The 27,803-nt window shown below is 37.4% G+C and overlaps 1 protein-coding gene across 2 annotated transcripts; it reads right to left on the reverse strand.

Annotated features, from left to right (window-relative positions):
- Nucleotides 1-1,006: 1,006 nt before the first annotated feature.
- Nucleotides 1,007-27,639, reverse strand: ZNF182 (zinc finger protein 182). Of its 2 annotated transcripts, none has more exons than XM_019719231.3 (5): nt 26,945-27,276; nt 25,926-25,984; nt 19,012-19,138; nt 18,606-18,698; nt 1,007-4,098 (listed from the first exon to the last, which is right to left on the reverse strand). In XM_019719231.3, exons 2-5 carry the CDS (start codon nt 25,938-25,940, stop codon nt 2,474-2,476), a joined length of 1,860 nt encoding a protein of 619 aa, XP_019574790.3. In that variant the 5' UTR covers nt 25,941-25,984; nt 26,945-27,276; the 3' UTR covers nt 1,007-2,473. The 2 variants fall into 2 exon arrangements, with proteins under 2 accessions (XP_019574790.3, XP_019574789.3); XM_019719230.3 differs by having other exon boundaries at nt 1,009-4,101; nt 18,606-18,701; nt 26,945-27,639.
- Between the last annotated feature and the right edge of the window lie 164 nt (nt 27,640-27,803).

Below are 27,803 nucleotides of genomic sequence, written 5' to 3' on the forward strand. Positions count from 1 at the left end.
CCTCATTACCCCCCCTTGGCCCTTCATTACCCTCACCCCTCTCTTCCCCCAATCCCAGTCCATTTATACACATCCTGCTATTCACCCATCACTTCCTCCATCACTCCCTTCACCTACTCACCCACACATGGCCCATCAGGTTGCCATCTGTGTCCCAGGAAGCAGGAGTCCAAGATTAACCTGAATGGCAAGATCTGACCCCAACCCCCACCCCACTTCAGGATGACATTTCATGGCCCTGAAACCCCAGGAATATTCTTTATCAGCAGGAAAATGAAAGCGATTCACTTCTAGTGCTCTTGTACATTCTCTCAGCAGACTGCACCAGGAGCAAGGAAGTCAGCCTCACATTTTCTCCCCATGCTTTATTCTCCTTGGAACGGCACTAAATATGATGTGTTTAACTTAACATAGCTCATAAACAAGTGAGCCCATGGCTCCTTTTACAGAATAATTTAGGGGGAAAAAAGCTTGGGAGGGCACAGGCAGGGTCTCAGGTCTGACCCACACACCTGTTTGTTTTTTTTCAATCCAAACACTGACGCATGCCCAGGTTTTACATTGGTTGGGTTATCCAGTTCCACTACAGAAGCATGAGGGCCCCAAAGACAGTCATTCACTCAATAGGACTTCTTGTTTCGGAGCAAATGTGCTTTTACAGTCTTTGGCTGTCTCCATTCAGACCATGGCTCTCAATTTGTCTCTCACCTTGGAAAATGTCACCAGCAGTAGTGTGACATGAGGGATGAGTTACTCAACTTCTCTGTGGATTCATGCTTTATATCTTTTGTTAAAAGAACACACACACACACTAATGAAGTAATTTAAATCATTTTGTTAATGGAAAACCACTGGCAGGCTTTAGTACTGGATGTTTTCACAGATGTGACTGTGTATGCTAAATAAGAAATGTGTACCATTCTCAGTTACTTTAGGTTTACATTATGTGGTCCCAGCTGACCTGAGAATCACTATTTGACACCCTCAGGAAAGTAATGCCTATGTGCCTTTGGAACTGGATATCTATTATTCTGACTGATTATTCAATTTATAAACTCTAAAAAATTAAAACTCCACATTAAACATATCTTTATTAAATGTTATGAAATCCTGTATCCAGAACGTGACTTGATTATAACAGTAATAGAACAAATTATGCTCTTTAAACTTTTATTTATTGAAAAGCTAGTACATCCACATAATACAATTTTCAAAATTTATGAAAGGCTATACAGTTGTCTCCCTTTCAATTCCATTCCCCCAGCCACCCACTTCCCCTTTTCTTTCCCAGAGGTAATCATGGTTCCCAGCTTGTGTTTCTTTCCAGAAATAGTTTATACATATACACTCAATTATGTACTTAACACTTGTTCTTTTTATATACAAATGGTAGCACATTGTACTCATTATCCTGCACCTTGCTTTTCTTCACCTAATAATGTATGTTGGTGATCATCCCACATCACTACATAAATGGTGTCCAAGTTCTCCTTATATATTTTATGCATTTTTTCTACCTAGGAGTTTGCTGTATCAACATACCAGGATTTTAGAAACCAGACCCCTGGTGTCATTTGGACAACTTTCAACCTTTTGTTTTCACAAACAATGCATCAAGTGAATACCTCTGTGTGTTCATCATTTTGTACATGTGTGAGTATATACATTCCTAGAAGTGGAATTGCTGGCAAAGCCACGTGCATTTTTGGTTTTGATTACTTTGGAATCATTCCTCTTTGAATAAGAGTTTTTCCTGGACTTGATATCTGCTAGAGGTTCGTGTGGGAATAGAAACCAGGGCCAATTCTAGAAAGATCAGAAGTTTTCTTAACAACTGGGAATCCCCCCCCCCCAATTTAGTAGTTCCTTTAGATTTGACTTTTCTGAAGTCAATAAATAGTGGCAGCTGGAGGGTTCTTTGTAAGGAACACTCCTCTTGCCCCAGCCCCCACCAACTGCTCCTCCAATTAGTACAGACTACTTTATGCTAAATACGGTTTGTCTGAGCAATTCCTTGTGAAGGTCCCTGCCTGTTACTCCTCAGACCCCAAATGGGTCTAGGAAACATCCTACCTCCCACCTACCCATGCCCTTTTACTGCTGTTGTTTGTATATGTGTTGCACTTAGGGTGTATCCTCAACCTCAGCTAAGAGTTCTTACCAGTGCTGTCTCACACCTAGAGCCCCGAGCATTCTCTCTCGTCAGAGAGCTCCCACAATGGCTGCTTGATTTCCTCTGCCTGTGGCAGCCCTCTCATCAGGGTTTCAGCTACCTCCTAATTTTGTCAGATATAGAAATACTTCTGCTTCTTCTTCTTCTCCTGTACCTTTTGGGTGAAGACTGAGATGACAAGAAAAAAAAAAAAAAGGCTGACTTTATTCCTCATATTTAAATCAGAAGTCAGAACATACTTTTAAAATGTTAATTAACAAAACTTTCCCTCAGGGAACATAAACACTATTGATTTACTCGCTAATGTGCAATGAGCTTTGACTTCCGGGTGTGGCCTTTCCCATGGGCTTTCTTTCCTGTATGTGTTCTCTGATGTACAATAAGGTTTGATTTTTGGGTAAAGGCTTTCCCACATTCTGTACACTTATAGGGTTTTTCTCCAGTATGAGTTCTCTGGTGTACAGTGAATGTTGATTTTTCTCTAAAGGCTTTGCCACACTCAGTGCATGCATAGGGTTTCTCTCCTGTGTGTGTCCGCTGATGTATTATGAGCTGTGACTTCTGGCTAAAAGCTTTCCAACATGCAGGACATTCATATGGTTTCTCTCCTGTGTGAATTCTCTGATGTATAATGAGCTTTGACTTTTCTCTGAAGGCTTTGCCACATTCATTACATTTATAGGGCTTTTCTTCTGTGTGAGTTCTTTGATGTATAATAAGATATGATTTCTGGGAAAATGCCTTTTCACATTCATTGCATTCATAGGGCTTCTCTCCTGTATGACCTCTCTGGTGTAGCATGAGATAGGACTTCTGAGAGAATGCTTTCTCACATTCATTACATTCAAAGGGTTTCTCTCCTGAATGAGTTCTCTGATGTACACCAAGGTTTGACTTTTGGGTGAAAGTTTTCCCACACACATCACATTCATAGGGTTTCTCTCCTGTATGAGTTCTCTGATGCACAATGAGGGTTGACTTCTCATTGAATGACTTCCCACATTCAGTACATTTATGAGGTTTCTCTCCCGTGTGAGTTCTTTGATGTATAATGAGAGTTGACTTATCACTGAAAGTTTTCTTACATTCATTACATTCATGGGGTTTCTTTCCTGTATGAGTACTATGATGTATAATTAGATCAAGCTTCTGTATGAAAGATTCCCCACATTTAGTGCATTCATAAGTTTTCTCTCCTGTGTGGGTTTTCTGATGGACGATTAGGTTTGACTTCTGAGTGAAAGCTTTTCCACATTCATTACATTCATAAGGTTTCTCTCCTGTATGAGTCCTGTAATGTATGATGACAGTTGACTTTTCTCTGAAGGCTTTCCCACATTCTGGACACTCAAAGGGTCGCTCTCCTGTATGAGTTCTCAGGTGTATAATGAGCTGAGATTTTTGGCTAAAGGCTTTTCCACATTCAGTACATTCAAAGGGTTTCTCTCCCGTATGAGTTCTCCAGTGTACAATGAGGTGTGATTTCTTGCTGAAGGTTTTCCTACATGCAGTACATTCAAATGGTTTCTCCCCATTTTTAATTCTCTGATGCAGACTAAGACCTTTCTTTCGCCTAAGGGCCTTCCCACACTCTTTATATCCATAGGTTTTCACTCCAGGAGTTGTTTTCTCATACTCAGTATGGAATAATAATTTCGTATTATCATGTTTCTTTTCCACAGAGCTTCTACTAAATAAATCTAAATTATCTACCATATTATTTCCAAATGACATGTGTCTATGGGGTTTTTGCATCGAAGCAACAATGTTTGTACTCAGATGAAGTGTGTTTCCAAATTCATTATGGTCATGGCCACTCTTGGTAGTGACTGTTTTCTTGTCAGGGAATCTAACTTGCATCAACAAACATTTATTTCTTTCATAATGGTGCTGTCTCTCAATCTGTTCATCAACTTGGCAGGCTTCTTCTAGAAAGAAGTACAGTAAACCATTTTTATACTTTGACATTATGGAATGGATCTTCTTCAGAAATGCCCTGCCATATGAAAGCTGATACTATTACCTCATTTTATCAGAGTTCCTGGAGAGAGAAACTTGGCCATCAAATTCTGGTATTTTACTAAACTCCCACCTGCTAGCCTTTTGTTACCAAGAATAATCTTACCCTGACACCTCAGTCTTTTTTACCTCTACTTTTACATCATCTCTGATTTCCATCAACTCTGGTGACTTTATCATCCTTAACCTTCATTTCTCATATGAACTCTTAACTGTACCTGACTTATACTACCGTGTTTCCCTGAAAATAAGACCTAGCCAGGCAATCAGCTCTAATGCGTCTTTGGGAACAAAAATTCATATAAGACCCGGAATTATATTATTTTAAAGACCCGGTATTTATATTACATTACATTACATTATATTATATTAAAGACCTAGTCTTATATTATATTAAAATAAGACCGAGTCTTATATTAATTTTTGCTCCAAAAGATGCATTAGAGCTGATGGTTCGGCTAGGTCTTATTTTCGGGGAAACACTATATTTACAACAAGCCTCAGTCCACATTCTTAGTAAATGAGAGATTCAGAATAATTAGCCTTATAAAAACAAAGAAAAACCTAAAGATCTTTGGCCAATCCTGATTCTCCTTTGTATCTATCTAAGCTTGCATTCACAATTCTTTAACTGCACCTTCTGCTCCTGTCTACACTCTTTCCTCCAATATCTGTATCAATTAACTCCAAAATCTTCCTCATGTTCCGTCACCCACAGATCCTAGTCCTCCATATTTTGCTATATTCAGAATCTAGATAACTTTCAAGACATTCAGTCTTTTCAAAACTTACTCTATAACTTTAATTTTTATTACCTTCTAAAGTAGTTGTTCATCTGTACCGCTCAGATAAAATTGCAAAGCCTTGCCTTTAATATACCATATTTCATAAATCTCAATATGCATATTATTCCACATTAACATTTCTGATTCCAGATACACCTTACAATCAATGACATGTCATAAATTAATTGGTGGCAATTTTTCTTTCTAAATGGTGTATCTTAAAATCAGTGGTATCTTGAAGTCAATAAAATATGGCAAATACTTTTTGCACATACTTAATTTTTTTCATTATTTGTAGTTTGCTTTTCTTCTCACCTTTTCCTGAAATTTTATATGAAAAATTTCAAACATACAGAAAAGTTGAAAGAAGAGTACAATACTCATATTACCACATAGATTTAATAAAGATAAAATTTATGATAATACTGAATTTTAAAATGGTTCATGCAGCTGTAGTTTCTCTTCCTGTGACTTCTTTCTTTAGCTAGCAAAGCACTAGTTCTTAACCATGAGTGAACATCAGAATCACAGAAAAAGCATTTATAAAATACATTTGATGGGATCCAGGCTCACCAAGGATCTACTGAATCTGGACCTCCTTAGGTGGTAAGAAGCACTATAACATATGTGGCTAGGGTCATGGGCTCTCTAGCCCAGGATCAAATCCTGGCTTAGCCTTTCACTTGCTCTGTGACCTCAGGCAAGTTATCTAATCTATTTGTATCTTACTTTCCCATCTGGAAAATAGGAATTATAACATTGCCCCCCCCCCCCGTTTGTTGATATGATTAAATTACTTATAACAGAGTATTCATGGCACATAGGAAGTGCTTTCCAATGTTTACTAGAACAATGACTATACTACTACTACTACCACTACTACCACCATAATTTGTACTACTATTATGATTATTAAAAACCACTACATTACCATAAAGTAATATCTCAATATAGTCAATATGTTCTTGAATATAAAGTGGAAAAAAGGTGAATAAAACTGTGCATGATAGGCTACCATTTTTCTAAAGAAGTAAAATATATATATATATATATATATATATATATATATATATATATGTATATGTATATGTATATGTATATGTATATGTATATGTTGTATGTTCATGTTGTAAAAACACAATGGAAGGATAAACTTAATTTTAATAAATGGTTACCTATAGGGAGAAGGAAAGAAGAGTGTGGGATGGAGAGGGAAAGAAGCTGGACTTCTTGGAATATGCCTTGTTTTCTAAATGTGACTTTGGAACCAAGTAAATACTTGTGTAAAAAAGAAACAACAGACCCAAAATGGAGTCATTTGTGGTATGCCTCACCAAGGCTTAATAATTGCAGTTTCAGCCTCTCCCAGGAGTGGAATTTTAAAACCACTCTAGAATTTCCTGATCAGCACTAGTGAGGTAATCGCCTTTGCCTACGGGAAAGTGACCATGCCAAAAATAATCCATTATTTTAGACCTCCTTGTCCCACTCTCCTTTTGCCTATAAAAACCTTCCATTTTTGTACAACTCCTTGGAGCTCCCTTCTACTTGATAGATAGATAGAATGCTGTCCGATTCATGAATTATTTAATACAGCCAATTATACCTTCAAAGTTACTCGGTTGAATTTTTGTTAACATTTGCAAATTTTATATAATCATAGAGCAAAATTGAATATAAAGGATTCCCTAATAATAAATATCCCCTCATCTATATTTCCTAACAACCATGCTGAAAAATCTTGATTCTCAATGACACCAACATGATTACTTCAATTGATTCAACTCAACACACTATACACATTCAGCAGTCTCAGTATAGTACCAAACATAAATACTGTAAAAATAATATAAACAGAGCCACTTTAAAATGGAGTCAGAGCTGCCCTCCCAGAGGAACTGCTTTGCGCATGTTATTCCTCAAACCTTTGGAATGTTAAAAACAGGGCACAAAGAACGTCTGGACTAGGCCTAAAGCAACACTGTCTCAAGCAACTGTTTGGAAAGATAAGAAAGCAGACATTATGACTTCCAGACTGATAACTACCGAACTACCGACTGAAAATTAAAAACATTGTTTAGAATTAGCGTCACTATGTTGGTTTATCTGCACCTATAGAAATGCCTTCCCTCTATTGATGTAATTGTTTCCCTTTCCCTTCTCATAAATACTCCTTGCTTTTGTCTCCTAATCAGAACACTATTTGGGTTTCTGCTGAATCAGTGATTCCCAAATAGCTATTCTTTTTTTTTTTTTAATCTCAAATAAATGCTTGTTGCCTTTCACTTTGGTCTTTTATTTTTAGGGTAACACTACCAACAGATGTAAGATTAATAAATTAAAAACCTTTAAGTCCAGAATTTGATTAGGAAATATCAATTTGAATATATGTATTTTCTCTTAAAAGTCTTTTTTTTTTAAATAAAGTTCCTAGCTCTGTCAATGAAAAGGCCTAGAAACTATTCCCTAACATCCATATTGTGGTCTCAAAACATTATTTACCACTAAGAAGAACCAGGCCTCTTTGGAGAAGTGGCTGATTCTAGGTCAGAAATATGTAAAGTGATCCCGGAACATCATGTAACACTAGAAAGCAAAGAACCTACCAAAGACTCAGAAGCCAACTTGAAGGCGTTTCCATTGGCCAGAGATGGAGCACTTTGATTCATAATAAGGATAAGGCAATGGATTAAAACATAAACATGTTTAAATTCCCAAGACCATAAATGATACTCAAAAAAGACATATTAGTCATCTTCGAATGGTACTACAAAACCAACTCGTTATTTTGAAAACTAGGAAAAGCATGTAACTCATGTATACCACGTACCTATTCTGTATAATATGTAACTCATGTAACCAAATAGGGCAATCCCTCTTTATAGTAGTATTCCAGCTAATCAACAAAGAAGGAATGGTAGATTTTGAGTATCACCATTTTGCAACCATTAATGAATTAATGGATCTAAGCAATAATCACCTATGACTCCTAACAGAAAAAAGACAACCATGTATTACATGCTTCCTGATGGAAGTATGTTACACCAGTTAGGAAATAATCATGCTAAAAGAAAATAACACCCTGAATCTGATCAAGCTTCAAGATCTAAACCAGAGATGTCATAGGAATGGCGGCAGTAAGGTGGTCTTCTTGAGTTCTCATCCGGAACTTACCACAAATTGAATATCTGTAACCCATCAAAGGACTCTTCACACAGAACAACTAAGAGACTTATACGAGGATTATTTGAAGGGCCCAGCACAAGAGGCACAAGATTCAACACACCCAAAGGCAACTCCATACCAAACCAGAGTATTATGGGTTTGACCTACAAGTGACACACCCAGAGGGAATTATCTACAGGCACAAGAGCCCAAAGGGGCCAAGCCTCATTTAAGTGGTCAACCCTCACACAGCAGAACATCCACTGTAGGCAGAGCCAAGTCTCACACCTAGTCAGCCTAGGAGTCAATCCCACCTACTCACAAGCCAAAAGCAATTAAAGATCAACTTTAAGAGGACAATATACACAACACAAGAGTCAACTTTGGAGCACATGCACAGGAGAAGAAGGAAGTGGTGCAAGTCAAATATAAAGGACACATACTACATAAGATAACCCAGCAAGAACTAAGAACTCTAGGGGATCTACCTAATACATCGAAGCAAACACAGAGAGTCAGCCAGATGGGGAAACAAAGAAACATGTGCCAAGTAAAAGAACAGAAGAAACCTCCAGAATTGGAACCAAATGAAAGAGAGGTAACCAACCTATCAGAGACAGAGTTCAGAACACTGAAGATAAGAATGTTTAAGGAGCTTAGAGACGACATAAAGAAGGATGGAGAAATCATAATGAACAACCAGTTAGAAATAAAGAACACAATTACTGAAATAAAGAACTCACTTGAAGGAATTAACAGCAGGTTAGATGAAGCAGAGATTCGAATCAGCGACTTAGAAGACAAGTTAGCAGAGATCACCCAAACAGAACAACACAAAGAAAAAAGAATAAAAAACAATGAAGATAGTTTAAGAGACCTCTGGGATAACATCAAGCACAACAACATGCGCATCATAGGAATACCAGAAGGTGAAGAGAGGAAGCAAGGGACCAAGAACATATTTGAAGTAATAATGTCCAAAAACTTTCCTAACCTGATGAAGGAAACCAACATACAAGCCCAGGAAGTGCAGAGAGTTCCAACCAGGAAAAACCCAAACAGGTCCACACCAAGACACATTATAGTTAAAATGGCAAAGGTGAAAGACAAAGAGAGAATCCTAAAAGCAGCAAGAGAAAGACAGAGGGTTACATACAAGGGAACTCCCATAAGACTATCAAATGACTTTTCTACAGAAACATTGAAGGCCAGTGAGAGTGGCAGGAGATACTCAAAGTGATGGAAAACAAAGGCCTACAACCTAGATTGCTTTCTCCAGCAAGGCTATCATTTAAAGTTGATGGAGAGATAAAGAGCTTCCCAGAAAAGAATAAGCTAAAGGAATTTACTACCACCAGGCCAGCATTGCAAGAAATACTAAAAGGACTTCTGTAAATAGAAGAAAGATGAAAACAATCTAACTACAAATTTAAAAATGGCAATAACTATGTACCTATCAATAATCACTTTAAATGTAAACAGATTAAATGCTCTAATCAAGAGACATAGGATGGCTGAGTGGATAAGAAAGCAATACCCTTGTATATGCTGTATACAAGAGACTCACCTGAGATCAAAAGACACACACAGGCTGAAAGTGAAGGGTTGGAGTAAGATATTTCATGCAAATGGAAATGAGAAAAAAGCTGGAGTTGCAATACTTATATCTGACAAAATAGACTTTAAAATGAAGAACATATTAAAAGACAAAGATGGGCACTATATACTAATAAAGGGATCGATCCGACAAGAGGACATAACCCTAGTAAACATCCATGCACCCAACATAGGAGCACCTAAATATATAAAACAGATATTGACTGACATAAAGACAGAGATCAACAGTAACACTATCATAGTAGGGGACTTCAACTCACCTCTGACAACAAGGGACAGGTCTTCCAGACAGAAAATCAATATGGAAACAACAGCCTTAAATGACACATTGGACCACTTGGATTTAATCGATATTTTCAGAGCATTTCACCCCACAGCTGCAGAATACACGTTCTTCTCAAGCGCACATGGAACATTTTCCAAGATATACCATATGTTAGGCCACAAAATAAGCCTTGATAAATTTAAGAAATTTGAAATCATACCAATTGTCTTCTCTGACCACAGTGCTATGAAATTAGAAATGAATTACAGGAAAAAACTGGAAGACACACCAATTCATGGAGGCTGAATAACAGGTTACTAAATAATGAATAGGTCAACCAGGAGATCAAGGAAGAAATCAAAAGATAGCTCGAGACAAACGAAAATGAAAACATGATGACCCAAAATTCATGGGATGCAGTGAAAGCAGTCCTAAGAGGGAAATTCATAGCATTGCAGGCCTACCTAAAGAAACAAAAAAAATCACTAATCAACAGTTTATCTTCACACTTAAGGGATCTGGAAAAAGAACAGCAAAATAAGCCCAAAGGGAGTACAAGGAAGGAGATAATAAAGATCAGAGTGAAAATAAAATGAAATAGAAACCAGAAAAAGAATACAAAAGATCAATGAATCCAAAAGTTGGTTCTTAGAGAAGATAAACAAAATTGACAAACCTTTAGCCAGACTCATTAAAAAAAAGAGAGAGGACCCAAATTAGTAAAATCAGAAATGAAAGAGAAGTGACAACAGACACCGCAGAAATACAAAAAATTTTAAGAAATTACTATGAGCAACTATATGCCAACAAATTTGACAATCTGGAAGAAATGGACAATTTTCTAGAGGCGTACAACCTTCCAAGGCTAACTCAAGAAGAAACAGAAAACCTGAATAGACTGATTACCACCAGGAAAATTGGATCAGTAATCAACAGTCTCCCAACAAACAAAAGCCCTGGATCAGATGGCTTTACAGGTTAATTTTACAAAACGTTCAAAAAAGAATTATCACCTATTCTCCTCAAGCTCTTCCAAAAAATCCAGAAGGAGGGAAGGCTCCCAAACACTTTAGATGAAGCCACTATCACCCTGATCCCAAATTCAGACAAAGACACCACAAAAAAAGAAAACTACAGGCTGATATCTCTAATGAACATAGATGCAAAAATCCTCAACAAAATGTTAGTGAACAGAATTCAACAATACATTAAAAAGATCATACACCATGATCAAGTGGGATTCATTCCTGGTATGCAAGGGTGGTTCAACATCCCAAATTAATTAATGTGATACACTACATTAACAAAATTAAAAATAAAAATCACATGATCATATCAATAGATGCAGAAAAAGCATTTGATGAAATCCAGCAGCCATTTATAATAAAAACCCTTAAGAAAGTGGGAATAGAGGGATCATATCTCAACATAATAAACGCCATATATGATAAACCCACAGCTAACATCATACTCAATGGGGAAAAGCTAAAGCCATTCCCCTTAAGATCAGGAACAAGGCAAGGCTGCCCACTTCCTCCACTTCTATTCAACATAGTGCTGGAAGTTCTAGCCACAGCAATCAGACAAGAAAAAGAAATAAAAGGCATCCAAATCGGTGAGGAAGTAAAATTGTCATTATATATAGATGACATGATACTATATATATACAGAACCCTAAAGACTCCACCAAGAAAGTATTAGAGCTGATAGATGAATTTAGTACAGTAGCAGGATACAAAATTAATATTCAGAAATCAACTGCATTTGTATATACCAACAATAAAACATCAGAAGGAGAAATTTTTTAAAAATCCCATTTACAATTCCTTCAAAGACTATAAAATACCTGGGAATAAATTTAACCAAAGAAGTAAAAGATCTGTACTCAGAAAATTGTAAGACACTGAAGAAAGAAATGAAAGAAGATACAAATGGATGGAAACACATCCCATGTTCATGGATAGGAAGAATTAATATAGTTAAAATGTCCATACTGCCTAAGGCAATATACATATTCAGTGCAATTCCTATCAAACTACCAACGACGTTTTTCACAGAAATAGAACATATAATCCAAAAATTTATATAGGACCATAAAAGACCCCGGATAGCCTCAGCAATCCTGAGAAATAAGAACAAAGTGGGAGGTATAACAATACCTGACATCAAATTATACTACAAGGCTACAGTAATCAAAACAGCATGGTACTAGCATAAAAACAGACACATAGATCAATGGAACAGAATAGAGAGTCCAGAAATAAATCCATGCCTTTATGGCCATTTAATCTACGACAATGGAAGCAAGAATGTACGGTGGGGTAAAGACAGTCTATTCAATAAATGGTGCTGGGAAACCTGGACAGACACATGCAAAAAAATTAAGCTGGACCACCTCCTTACACCATATACACGAATAAATTCAGAATGGCTTAAAGACTTAAATGTAAGATCTGAAATCATAAAATTCCTAGAAGAATATATAGGAAGAAACTTCACAGACATTACCCAGAGTAAGATTTTTACCGATATATCCCCTCGCTCAAGGGAAGTAAGAGAAAAAATAAACATTTGGGATTACATCAAACTAAAAAGTTTTTTCACAGCAAAGGAAACCATCAATAAAACTAAAAGGATCCTACTGAATGGGAGTAGATATTTGCCAATGATATGTCCGATAAGGGGTAAATATCCCAAATTTATAACAAACTCACTCAACTCAACTCCAAAAAAACAAGCAACCCAATTAAAAAGGGGGCCGAGGACATGAAGAGACATTTTTCTAAAAAGGACATACAGATGGCAAACAGACATATGAAAAAATGCTCAAACTCACTAATCATTAGAGAAATGCAAATAAAAACCACAATGAGATACCACCTCACCCCAATCAAAATGGCTATCATCAATAAATCAACAAACAACAAATGCTGGTGTGGATGTGGAGAAATGGGAACCCTTGTGCACTGTTGGTGGGATTGCAGATTGGTGCAGCCACTATGGAAAACAGTATGGAGGTATCTCAAAAATCTGAAAATGGAACTACCTTATGATCCAGCAATTCCACTCCTAGGTATCTATCTGGAGAAATCCAAAACTCTAATTCAAAAAAAATGTATGCACCCCTATGTTTATTGCAGCACTATACATAATAGCCAAGACAAGGAAACAACTGAAATGCCCATCCGTGAACGACTGGATTAAGAAACTGGTACATTTATACAATGGAGTATTATGCAGCCATAAAGAAGAAATAAATCTTACCATTTGCAACAACATGGATGGAACTAGAGAACATTATGTTAAGTGAAATAAGTCAAACAGAGAAAGACAAATACCATATGATCTCACTTACATGTGGAATCTAAAGAAAAGAATAAACGAATGAATTAATCAGAAACAGTCTCAGAGACATAGAGGAAAAACTGAGGGTTGCTAGATGGGAGGGGGTGTGGGGATAAGGGGGAAGGTGAGGGGATTAGAAAGCCCAGTTGGTAACCACAAGATTGCCATGGGGATAAGAAAGTCAATTTGGGGAATGTAATCAATAATGTTGTAAAGATTTTGTAGGGTATCCGATGGACACTTGTCTCATTAGGGAGACCACCTCAGGGATGATGTAGATGCCTGATCACTGCACTGTACACCTGAAGCTGAAGCTGAACAATAATGAATGTCAACTGCAACATATATATATATATATATATATATATATATATATATATATATATATATATATATGTATGTATATACACACACACATGTGTATATATATGTATATGTATATGTATATATATACATGTATATGTATATGTATATGTGTATATATATACACACATATACATATATATGTATATATATATATATATATATATATATATTTACAAGAAGCGGAGTGCAGCATTAGGAATAGAGACAGTGGAAATGCAATGGCTGTGTGTGATGTCAGAGGGGTAGTGGATGTGGGGAGGGGTTTCACACAGTGTGAGGGATATAAATGATAAACATCTAAGTATTACTTTGTCTTGTGCACCTGAAACTAATAAAAAAAGAAGGTATAAGGATGGTACATAAGCACCTGACCAGTGTTCAACATCATTAGCTTTTACGAAAATGCCAAGTAATCTAATATGAGATACCAACACTCACCTACTCAAATGACTAAAGTTACACACACACATCACCAAATGCTGGCGATGATGTGGAGCTCCTGGAACTCATAAATATTCCTGGTGTGACTGCTAAATGTTGGAGCCACCCTGAAACAGGGTTTGGCAGTTTCTTCCAAATTTAAACCAACGCTTACCATATGATGCACCAATCTGACTGCTGAGTATCTAACCTGGAAACTTAAAAACTCATGTTCACTAAAAAACCTGTATGCAAATGTTTATGGCAGGTCTATGAATATTTCACAAAAACTGGAAACAACCCAAATGCCTTTCAGCAGGTGAATGGATAAAACAAACCATGGTACAGCTGTGTGTGTAAATTGAATGAACTGTTGATGCATGCAACAACTTGGATAGACCACAAGGTACACTGTAATTGCACTTATATATCATTCTCAAAATGATAAAATTATACTGATGGAAAATAGATCAGTGGTTGCCAAGATTTGGGGCCAAGGTAGTGGTGTGATGGAACAGTTCCATATTCTGATTGTAGTGTTACCCTAATTTTTACACTTTAAAACGTCACATAACTTTAGGTAAAAAAGGGGAAAAAAATTTTACAGTGTGATAATTCAAAAAAAATCTTTAAATTAAAGACATTTCAAAACACACACACAGTCACACTATACCATTACGCCCCTTCAGAATGGCCAAAGTTTAAAATGTTGATTTTATCAAGTGCTGGCAAGGATGTGGGGGAACTAGAACTTGAATACAACTGCTGGTGGGAATGTAAAATGGTACAACCACCTTGGAAAAGTGTTTGGTGATCTGTCTTAGTCCATTCAGGCTGCTATAACAAAATAATACAGAATGGGTGGCTGATAAACAACACAAAATGTATTTCTTACAGTTCTGAAGGCTGGAAAGTGCAAGACAAAAGAGCCAGATGGTCACAGTTTGGTGAGGACCCTCTTCCTGGTTGGTACCAGGAGACTTCTCACTATGTTCTCACATGGTGGAAGGGGCTAGCTAGCTCTCTTGAGCCTCTTTATAAGGGCATTAATGCCATTCACGAGGGCTTCACCATCATGCTTATCACCTCCCAAAAGCCCCACGTCCTAATACCATCACATTGGGCATTAAGATTTCAAAACATTAATTCTGGGGGGGGAAATATACATTCAGAACATAGCAGGCAGTTTCTTAAACTATTACACATGCACCTACCATATATATGATCCAGACATTCTAGTCCTAGGAGTTTTCCCAAGAGAAAGGAAAGCATGTGTACAAAAACTTGTATATGAATATTCAGAGCAGTTTTATTTGCAGTAACCAAATAATGAAGCATCCCTGAAGCCTATCAACACACAAATGGGTAAACAACATCTAACCACTCACTATGCTGCTCACATAAAACTAATATAAAATAATATTGGATGTCATTAAAAAACAAAATTTTAAATAATTGAAAAATAATATTAATTAAAAAATAAAAATTAAAAACAAGACTGTGGCATTTCCATATAAAGGAATACTCCTAGCAATTCCAAGATACATATGTTTTACATCCGAATACTATTCTCATAATCTGATGTAGAGTGGATGGGGTGGAGATGGAGGTCCTGGTGGGGGCTGGGACAGTGAGAGGAGGTGTCAGGTCGGCCTGGGAGAGAGGGATAAGGGGGATTAGAAATCACAGTTGGTAACCACAAGATTGCCACAGGGATACAAAAATCAATTTGGGGAATGTGATCAATAATGTTGTAAAGATTTTGTAGGGTATCTGATGGACACTTGTCTCATTAGGGAGACCACCTCAGGGATGATGTAGATGCCTGATCATTGCACTGTACACCTGAAGCTGAAGCTGAACAATAATGAATGTCAACTACAATTTTATATATGTATATACTTACAAGAAGCGGAGTACAGCATTAGGAATAGAGACAGTGGAAATGTAATGGCTGTATGTGATGTCAGAGGGGTAGTGGATGGGGGTAGGGGGGTTGTCATCGCGTGAAGGATATAAATGATAAATGTCTATTACATTGTTTTGTGCACCTGAAACTAACAAAAAAATGTTTAAAAAAAAGATCTAACTACCAATTTGCAAGATAAACAGGAGAGAGGAATATGTTAAATGCCACCATGGGGTACTTAATAGCAAAATCCAGAATGTGAGAAACTAAAAGAAAAATGACCCAGCTATTTAAAAAATAAGTATAAGGGGAAAAAACAGATAGATCTGTAAATTATAAGACAAAAGTTTGAGTAGCTATGAACACACCCAGACCTAGATCCTGATTTCTACATACCATTCCCCACTAAAAGTTATCAGAGATCCTTGGAGAAGTTGCTCATTCCTGGTCTGAAACTGGAAAAGTACAATGCGAACCTGGAATATATTTCTGTGCTGGAAAGTGCTCAAGGAATAATGGAGACATGGCAAATGACAGAGGAGCCAGCCTGAAGGGTCTCTTACTAGACAAATCAGGAACAATCTGAACATCAAAATGAATAATGACAGTAGAAAATAATGGATTATAATACATTGAAAAATAGGAATCCACAAGTCCATACTGATAATCAAATTAACGGAGATGGGATAAGGGAAATTCTTTACAGAAGAGTGCCAACTTACAAATGTAGATGGAATAATAGAAAATTCATCATCTTTTCAACCATCTCAGTAATGACTGATTCGGGCAGAATCATCAGGAAATGTTAAAACAACTAGAGGAAAATTTTTGAGGAACAGGATATTCACACAGTTTGGCAGCTCCACAAAATATTAAACACACAGTTATCACACTGTTCAACAATTCCACTCCTATGTATGTAAAGAAATGAAACATACATCACCACAAAAACTTCTACATGAATGTTCATAGAAGCATTAAAGTGGTAACAACCTCTAAATGTCAATCAACAAATGAATAAACAATATGTGGTATATCCGTACAATGGACTAGTATTCCACCATAAAAAGGAATGAAGTACTGATACATGCTGCAATATGGACTACCCTTGAAAATATGCCAACAAAAAAAGAAACCATTACCAGAGGGTAAGGGGGGTGGGGGGTGGGAGATGAGGGTAAGGGGTATCAAATATATGGTGATGGAAGGAGAACTGACGCTGGGTGGTGAACACACAATGGGATTTATAGATGATGTAATACAGAATTGTGCACCTGAAATCTATGTAATTTTACTAACAAATGTCACCCCAACACATTTAAAAAATAAATTAAAATAAATAAATAAGTAAATAAATTTTTTTAAAAAAAGAAAGAATAAGAAAGATATAAAATGCCACATTTTGGGCCGGCCATCATGGATGGAGCATCATGCTCCTAGCGCGAGGTCGCCGGTTCGATTCCCACACGGGCCAGTGAGCTGTGCCCTCTACAGCTAAGATTGTGAATAACAGCTCTCCCTGGACGTGAGCTGCTATGAGCTGCCATGTGCTGCTGTGGGCTACCGTTTGCTGCCAGAAGCGGCTGGTGGCCAGCAGCCATCGTGGGTGGCCAGGAGCCAGCGAGAATGCCATGAGCTGCTGTGAGCGGTGGAACGATGACTGGAGACCGACTACCTGGGAGGGGGGGAGCACAAGGCTCATAACACCAGCATGGGCCAGGGAGCTGTGTCCTACACAACTAGACTGAGAAACAACGGCTTGAACCAGAGTGCGGGGGGGGGGGGGGAGTATGGGAGGGCGGAAGAAGGGGGGAAAATTTTGCCACATTTTATATGGTTCCATTTATATGAAATGTCCAGAATAGGCAAATCCATAGACAGAAAGATTAGTGGTTGCCAGGAGCTGGGGGGAGGAGGGAACAGAGAGTGACTAATAAGAGATAGGGGTTTCTTTTTGGGGTGATGTGAAATGTTCTAAAGTTAGATAGTGGTGATGGTTGCACAACTCTGAATATACTAATAATCACTGAATTTATATACTTCAAAAGAGTGAATTTTATGGTATGTGGATTACATCTCAATAAAGCTCTTTTAAAAAAGAGATAATCAAGATGTTTTAGGAGAGCAAATCTGATAAGTATATCTAAGCTGAATGGAATCAGGTAATTCAACCTGGAATAAGAGCATTAGCCTAGGATCATGACTAATGTGGGCCCGGCTTCAGATAAGGCAGTAAGAAATAAGAATGGTAGGAGTGGCAGGGCTTGGGGGTAGGGGATTGGTATATATAAAACACTTAACTATGGGTAAAAGGAGCTGTGCAAAAACTTGTGGGTGAGCACCATCTTAAGGAGAGTGGTCTGGTGGGTGTGGGACAGGGGAGGGGGGATCAGTCTTATGTCTGGGGTGTTCACGTCCCTGTCCTTCATCAAAGGGCCACAATCTTCTCCCAGATATTCCTGAAAGCCCTTTCAGAGGTCCTCACCCCTGACTGACAAGCTGGGACCTCCAGTTCTCATAGCCTGTGTCCATTCCACTTACCTGGAAAGCTCCAAATTGGGATTTTTCCTTCTGCCAGACACAACTCTTCTACCTCCAATTTGAGAATGAGGTCTGGTTTGGTAGCCTGCTGCCCTGCTAATGAGAAATGACAGCAATGCCTCCTTGGTCTTCAGAGCCTCTGAAAGAGGAAGGTGGAGTTTGGGGCAACACAAGGGACCTATCACTTGACACAATGGTTGTCAAACCATTTCACCTGGGTTTTGAGTTGATAATCACCTTGTCAGGAGAGCAAAGGGGGGGAAGAAAGGAACTTTGATCCCTGGAATTCAGTGTCAAACTCTTCAAACAGTTCAGAGACGTTTCAAGTGTCCGAAATTGAGAAAGGAAAAGCTCTCTATTGGACATAACCATAAACAGTGAAATTACCTGAGGAAATCATTCTTACCCACAGAGACCAGGTTGCTATAGGTCTCCAGCATCACATCTCTGTACAGGTTCCTCTGTGGAGGGTTCAGGTACTGCCACTCCTCCTGGGTGAAATCCACAGCCACATCCTCAAATGTCACAAGTCCCTGTAATTGCACATTCCTTTTATTCTAAAATGCTGACCACTGGGTAATGAGGATGGAATGTAGGGGAAACTTCTGATTGGGCTCCCAGTTCATGATGATGACTTAATACAGGATGCCTACTTTATATCAATTGAATGACCTACTTTGTGGGAAAAATCACAAATCATGGTAGAAAAACTATTCCATTAAATAACAGAATATATAAGACAATGTTGTATTAGCACAAAGCTAGACGAATAGTCCAGTAGAACTAAAAAGAATTCAAATATGTATGGGCACCTGAGTTATGACAAAGTTGGCACTGCAAAGCAGTGGGGACAGGATGATCTTTTCAAATAAATGTGGACAGTTTACTAGATAGCTATATGGGGGGAAAATAACATGTAACTCCTAACATTCACCATACACAAAAATCAGCTACAGGTAAATTGTAAATCTAATGTGACAGGTAATACAATCAAGTATCCAGAAAATAATACAGGAAAATGGTTTCACCGTCTTGGGGTACAGGGAGAATTCTAAAACAAGACATGAGAAGCACCACTCTTAGTGGAAAATACTTATAAACATTACAAGATTAAAAGTACAACAGTAAAAAAGCAAGCTGTAGATGGGGAAGTTACCCTCAACATTCATAAGTGATAAAGGGATCTTACCTGGAACATATAAAATAACCTCTACAAATCAATAGAAAACATACACACAACACAGAAAAATAGACAAGAGATGGGAATAGGTACTTTACTAAAAAGAAAAACCAAATGACCTATGAACATGAGAAAATGTACTCAACTTCATTAACACTCAGGTAACCAATGAAATGTACTCAATCCCATTAGCACTCAGTTAAAGAAAATGAGCCACACTGAGATACCACTCAAGGTTATAATCAAGCAAACTAAAATACCATAAGTTTGTGTTGATAAGGGAACTCACACACTGTTAGAAGGAATGAAAACTGGCATAATTGCTTGGGGAAACAGATTGGCATTATTTACTGAAGTTGACTTACATACACGATGACCCAATGATTCTACTCCTAGGTACACACCTTAGAAAAAATCATGCACATGTACTCTAGAAAACAAGTATAGGGATGTTCACAGCAGCACTATTTCTAATACTAAATTGTGGGAGAAATCCAAATGTCCCTCAACAGCACAATGGATAATTGTGGCCCAGTTATTCAGTAGAATGCTGTGGTAATGAAAATGAATGAATTACAACTGCATTCCAACACAGATGAATCTCACAGCTGTACAAAAGAATCCAGACACAAAAGAGTACATACTGCATAATTCTGTTTATATACAGTAAGAGAACAGGCAAGACCAATCCATGATGTTAGAAGCCAGGAGAGTAATTACCTGTGGGGATGGGTGGTATTAACTGGGAGAGGGCTTGAGTGGGGATTCAGAGGTCCTGATTATGTTCTAATCTTCAGCTATAGGGTGGTTACACAGTGTATTCACTTTGTGACAATTCATCAAGTTGTAGACTTATAAACTGCACTTCATATGTTATAATTAAATTATTTTATATCTTTATACTTAAAAATTATTTTTTCTACTTTTTCTATAATGATATATTATACATTTTTACATTTACATTGTGTGGCAAATAAGTTTAAAATTATTTTCAACGAAAGTGAGAAGGCCATTGGATCGAAAATGGGAGTTCCCATTTCAATAAATGGTGCTGGAACAACTGGATATCCATATGCAACAAAAGAACTTAAATCCATACCTCCAAATATATAAAAATTAACTCAAAATGGATCACTGATCTAAATGTTTCTATAAAATTTCTGGAAGAAAATATACAAGAAAATCTTTTTAACCTTAGGTTAGCCAAATGATTTCTTAGATGTGACACCAAAATTCAAAAGACACTGTTAAGAGAATTAAAAGCTATACAGTGGGAGAAAATATTTACAAATCACATATCTGGCAAAGAAGTAGTATTGAGAATATATAAAGAACTCTCAAAGCTAAAAGGAAAAAAATGGGGGGGGGGGAGCAAAAGAGAGATACTTCACCAAGAAGATATACAAATGACAAATAAGCACATACAAAAATGCTTAACATCGTTAGTCATGAGGAAACTGCAAAATTAAAACCACAATGAGATACCACTACACACCTATTAGAATGGAAAAAAAAAACCTGAAAATACTAAGTGCTGATGAGGCTGTGGATCAACTGGAACTATCATATATCATAGGTAGGGATGCCACTTTGGAAAAGTTTTCCAGATTTGGATTTAATAGATGTAATTATTCTAGAATACTTGGAAGCTCCTTAATTTTTTAATCAAAATTTAAAAAATAAGATATAATGTGTATACAGTAAAATGGACCCACTTTAGTGTATGGTTCTGCAAGTTTTGACAAACTCATACAGTATGTAACTGCCACCACAATGAAGACGTAGAACACTTCTGTTGCCTCCCAGGATTTCCCCTTTGTAGTCAACCCTTGCTGCACACTGGCCCCTTGTAATCACTGGTATAGTTTTGTTCTCTATAGTTTTGCCTTTCCCATAATGTTATACAAATGGAGTCAGATAGTATGTAGCTTTTGAGTCTGACTTCTTTCACTTAGCATAATACATTTGAGGTTCATCCATATTTTACATGTATCATTAGTTTTTTTTCATTTTTATTGCTGAGTAGTAGTATATTGTATGGATTCCAGTTTGTATATCCATTCACTGGATGAAAAACATTTGGGTAGTTTCCTATTTGGTTTATTACAAATGTAGCTGCTGTATAAATATTCATGTACAAGTTTTGGGGTTTACATAAGTTTCCATCTGTTTGGGTAAATATACCTGTGAGTGGGATTGCTGGGTCATATGGGAGTCTATACTTCATAAGAAACTGGAAAACTGTTTTCCAAAGTGGCATTCCTACCTATGATATATGATAGTTCCAGTTGATCCACATCCTCACCAGCACTTGGTATTTTCAGGGGTTTTTTTCCATTCTAATAGGTGTGCAATGGTATCTCATTGTGGTTTTAATTTTGCAGTTTCCTCATGACTAATGATGTTAAGCATCTTTGTATGTGCTTATTTGTCATTTGTATATCTTCTTTGGTGAAGTATCTCTCTTTTGCTTCCCCCCATTTTTTTTCTTTTAGCTTTGAGAGTTCTTTATATATTCTCAATACTACTTCTTTGCCAGATATGTGATTTGTAAATGTTTTCTCCCACTATATAGCTTTTAATTCTCTTAACAGTGTCTTTTGAATTTTGGTTTCACATCTAAGAAATCATTTGGCTAACCTAAGGTTAAAAAGATTTTCTTGTATATTTTCTTCCAGAAATTTTATAGGTTTAGATTTTACATTTAGATCAGTGATCCATTTTGAGTTAATTTTTATATATTTGGAGGTATGGATTTAAGTTCTTTTGTTGCATATGGATATCCAGTTGTTCCAGCACCATTTATTGAAATGGGAACTCCCATTTTCCATTGAATGGCCTTCACACTTTTGTTGAAAATAATTTTAAACTTACTTTATTTACCACACAATGTAAATGTAAAAATGTATAATATATCATTATAGAAAAATTAGAGAAAAAAAATTATTACAGATCAATGCCAGAAAAGTCACGAATCCCAACTCCACCGGGAGAGAACAATGGAAACTCTCTGTTTAGTACATTCTTGGATCCCACCCTATGCACTTTTTTTCCTTAGTGGATTCCAATCTGTGTCCTCTCCCTGTAACAAGACATACACATAAGTATAACAGCTTTCAGTGAGTTCTGTGAGTCCTTCCAGGGAATTATCAAACCTAAGGCACACACACATACACACACACACAATGCCAAAAAAATGTATACAAGTGGACACTTTAGTCAACGTTGCTCAAGCAGTAGTTCGCCATAATCAGGTGTCTGGACGCTGATGGTAACCACTTTGAGCACCTCTTGTAATTGCAGAAGTCAAACATGACTTGTATTCATGTTTTATTATCGGTAGATATTGTGTATTACAATTTTAATACAGTTTTCCTTTCTTAAAATTTGCATACATTTTTGGCATCATATATCTATATCTATATCTATATCTATATCTATATCTATATCTATATCTATATCTATATCTATATCTATTATCTATGTAAATAGACACACACACAAACACCAAGCTCTGTTCACTGAAAGGGCCTAAAAGTAATGACACCCCAGTAGTGATGAGCACACAGATTTTGGTTACTATATATCATTATCCACTAAGAAGAACTAGTGCTCCATGGAGAAATGGCTGATTCTAGGCCTGGGTCAGGGAAAGTAAAAGATGAGGACTGGAGTATCTTACTGCATTAGACAGTAAGGAAGTGCTCCGAGAATTATAGAGATGTGTCAGAGGGAAACAAAAGCCAGCTTAAAAGGGCTCCCACTGGTCAACTCGGGGATAATTGAGCATCAAAATAAACAATGATGATAATGGATTATAATCCATTGAATAAAATAAAAAACCTATAAAAAATTGTATTACTGATATAAATAAGTAAATAAATAAAGGAGAAGAGGAAGACCCAACTTTTAACACCATGACCTTGGATATTAGGATTCCAACATGTGAATTTTGGGGGAACACAAACATTCAGACCATAGCAAAGTTCAACAAACAAAATCAATATTTCTATATACTGGCAATGAATAATGGAAACCAAAAATTTTAAAACAAAACCATTTACAATAACTTAAAAAAATGAAACATGTATAGGTCTAATAAAACATGCTGTTATGAATTGAATTGTTTCCCCTTCCACAAAATTCATATGTTGAAACTCTAACCCCCAACGTGAATTTATTTGAAGAAAGGACCTTTAAGGAGGTAATTAAGGTTAAATGAGGTCATAAGAGTGGGGTCCTAGTCTGATAGGACTGGTGTCCTTATTATAAGAGGAAAAATCACCAGAGCTCCTTCTTTCTTTGCACAAGGACAGAGAGGAAAGGCCATGTGAGGACATCTCAAGAAGGCCACTGTTTACAAACCAGGAAGAGAAATCTGACCAGAAACTAATTCTGATGGCATCTTGATCTGGGATTAAGAAAACAAATTACTGTTGTTTAAACTACATAAAAATAAATTTCTGTTGTTTAAACTACTCCGTCTGTAGTGTTTTGATATGATGAGCTACCATGATAAGATACCACTATATTACTAGAATGACTAAAACTAAAAATATAGACAGCAAGTAATGGCAAAAATGTGAAGCAGCTGGAATTCTTATACATTGTGGTAGAAATGAAAAATGATTCCATCATCCTAGAAAACAATTTGGCAGATTCTTAAAAAGTTAAACACACGCTTATCATATGACCCAGCAATCCAATATTTACTCTAGAGAAATGAGAACATATGTTCAAACAAAAACCTGTTATGAATGTTTAAATTAGTTCTACTCATAATTGCCCCAAACTGGAAATAACTCAAATGTCTTTCAACAGAATGGATAAATAAGCTGTGGTACATCTATACCATAGAATACCACTCAGCAATAAAAAGGAAAAAACTACTGACACACACAACTTGACTGACTCTCCAGGGAATTATGCTGAGTGAAAAAAATCCAATCTCAAAAGGTCACATACTATATGATTCAATTTATATTACTTTCTTGAAATGACAAAATTCTAGAAATGGAGAACAGATCAGTAATTGCTAGTAGTCAAAGAATGGGGGGGGAAGGAGGTGGCTGTGGCTATAAAAGGGCTACATAAGGGATCCTTGCAGTGATGGAACTGTGTCTTGACCATATCAATGTCAATATCCTGGTTGTGACATTGCACTATAGTTTTGCAAGATGTTCATATTGGGGGAAACTAAGTAAAAGATACACAGGATCTCTCTGTATTATTTTTACAATTGCGTATCAATTGTCTCAAAAGAAATTTTAATTTTTTTAAAAAGGTTACATATCATATGAGTCCATTTATATGACATTCTTAAAAAGATAAAACTATAGTGACACAGATCTGCGATTGACTGAGGTTACAGGTGGGGGAATACATAACCATAAAGGGGTAGCAGTTTTTTTGGGTGACGCAACTATTCTCTATCCCATAGATTAGTTACACCAATCTATACATGTGTTAACATTTATTGAACTGGAAAACAACAAAATCAATTTTACTGTGCAGTAATTTAAAAAAATAAAAAGTTTTAAATGAAAGGAAAAAGGGGGGTGGGTTGTGGGTGTCTGCAGAACTTTGTCTTTTGGCCAAATGAGAATCAAAATTCCAACTGAGAAAATTACTGTCAGAAAAATCATTTGAAAGACAAGCAGTTCCCTAAGATATTTCATTACAAAATTACATTTAGACATTAGGTCTTCAGCTAACTGAGAAATGCTATTAAGAAATATCTGCAGGAAACCAGGGACTGCATTTATCACCAGGCTGTGGTTGAAGACAGTCCCACCATCCACAGGAGGACCCAACAAAGACATTCCTTGAAAGTCAACTGCAGGAAAAAATTTCTTTCCTGAGGAATTAGTGTGCTCTCTCCTGAGGTGTAAGGTGAGCCAGGTTACTGGTTACATTTCCTTCTGGTGGACAGAGGCTCAAAGAGAAATTTGCAACTCATCATTAGTATCTGTTACACCTTAAATCTTTCCATGTCTATATTCTAATGTGGCCTTGCTGCTATCTCTCATTTTCCCTGATCCTAATACTGATTTACAAATAATTTCCTATTTTATGTCAGAGATTCCTACATAGCTCATCACATCCACGGTAAAACAGGAAGGAACAGACAACAGTCTTACCTGGAGTTTGCCCATTTCCTGCTCTTCTTGGGAAAAGGCAGAAATGTGTGAAGGCTGAGCTGGAAGAGTGGAAAAGTGTAGAGCATATGAGAGACCCCATCAGTCTTCGAGTGCCCAGAATTATCTGCCTAGAAATCCCCTCACACCAGCTAGGCATGAGGCTTCTCTGTGGAAGTTTGTGCAACCCTGATGTTTTAACAACCACCTGTGTATTCTTGACTCTTTTCCTCATGTAAACATTTAATATAAAATATTTTTTCTAGATATTCTTATGCATTGACCCAAATATTGTATTTCTAGGTATTTTTATTGATGAAACATGCATCATAATTTCTCTGTATCTTCATTTCAGCATTGACTTTAACAATGCCAAACCTATATGACCCATAACACAGAATTAACAAGGAAATACAAGAAATGAAATGCTATGTAGCTATTAAAAATGTTGTACAGAACTAGACATGTATCTGTGTACTCTATTTTTACTGAGGCAACATTGGTTTATTATATAAGTTTCAGGTGTGCAACATCATAATTCGATAACTGTATATACTACATCGTGCTCACCTATCTGTGTAATTTTCTGTACATGTATCTAAATTAAGTTTTTAAAATGTTATAGAATAAATTTTTAAGCTGAATCACAGTAAACTTCTAAATGAAAAAAAAGGTTATAAAACTGCAGGAACCCATTTTAAAACTGTATGTTAAATGTTTAAAAATGCATACCCCTTATACACACTAAAAAAATGTCGAAGAATGGACATTTAAATGTAGGGGGATAAAATTAGTTCCTTTTAATTTATTTCCCTCTATTTTCTAATTAATCTAGAATTCAAATGTGTTACTTATCTGTTAAATGCCAAGAAAACTTAACTTTTAAAAACATTACCCCCATGACGTTAACCCACCCTGCAGACACCGCAACATCAGGCCCCACCCGCCCCTCCCAAGCCCTCGACTCTGCGGGAGGCCCTTAGGCAGGTGAGTCCTCTCAGGTGCCTCCTCTATCTTCTCACCTCACTGGGGCCGTCTTGCCCAGGAGCCGGAAGGAAGCTTTCAGGTGCAGATTCACTTCAGCTGGAGCATTCACACAAGGCCCCTACCTTGGGGCTTGGGCAAGGGGGGAGAGGCAGAGGGAGAGATGGGGAGCGCCTAAGGAGGGGCCTGAGGGTGCTATGAACCCTTAGCGAAGATCACAGTGCCAGAAAATGTGTAAAAGTCAACGTTTAATAAGCCCCATTCAACCCTGACTAGCCCCATAACTTTGCCCCCCACTGAGATTACCGGTTACATTTCCCAAAAACCCTCACTCACCGATCTCTCATTCCCCTATCACTCTCCCCACAACCCCTCCCACATCAATGACCCCCACAAACCCCCTTCACTCGTCCCTCAGAATTCCCCATCACTCAGTGCATCAGCCCTAGCATTCGCCGCCCCCAACCTCTCTCTCTCTTTCTCTCTCATCTATCTCTATCTCTCTCTCTCTTTCTCTTTATCTCTCCCTGTTTCTAACAGATTTTCTGCTTGCTGCAGAGAAGACCGTTACAAAAATTAGCCCCGAGAAGCACTTCCGCTTCAGGACTAACTCGGGCTCGGCAGCCCACAGGTTTGCAGGGGCCGGGTGTGCGCACGCTCAGTCTGGGCTTGGAGCCCGGGTCCGCCAATAGCCAACTTGCCGCCCCCTCCTGTCGCCCCGAAGCGAGCGAGACAGGGGTGAGGCGCAGGCGCGGAGGGAAGATGGCCGCGCCGCTGATGTCACTGCTCAGAGGGGTTGGCCGCGCCCACCGCATCTCTTCCGCTGGAGGGCCTAAGCGTTGAGCAGGTGTTTACTTTGTTCTGAGGACGTCATATTACTAAAACTTCCAAGACCAA

The sequence above is a fragment of the Rhinolophus sinicus genome, chromosome 18 (assembly GCF_057876585.1).
Source record: "Rhinolophus sinicus isolate RSI-liver-muscle chromosome 18, RSI-T2T, whole genome shotgun sequence".
In the NCBI taxonomy this organism is placed as follows: domain Eukaryota; kingdom Metazoa; phylum Chordata; class Mammalia; order Chiroptera; family Rhinolophidae; genus Rhinolophus; species Rhinolophus sinicus.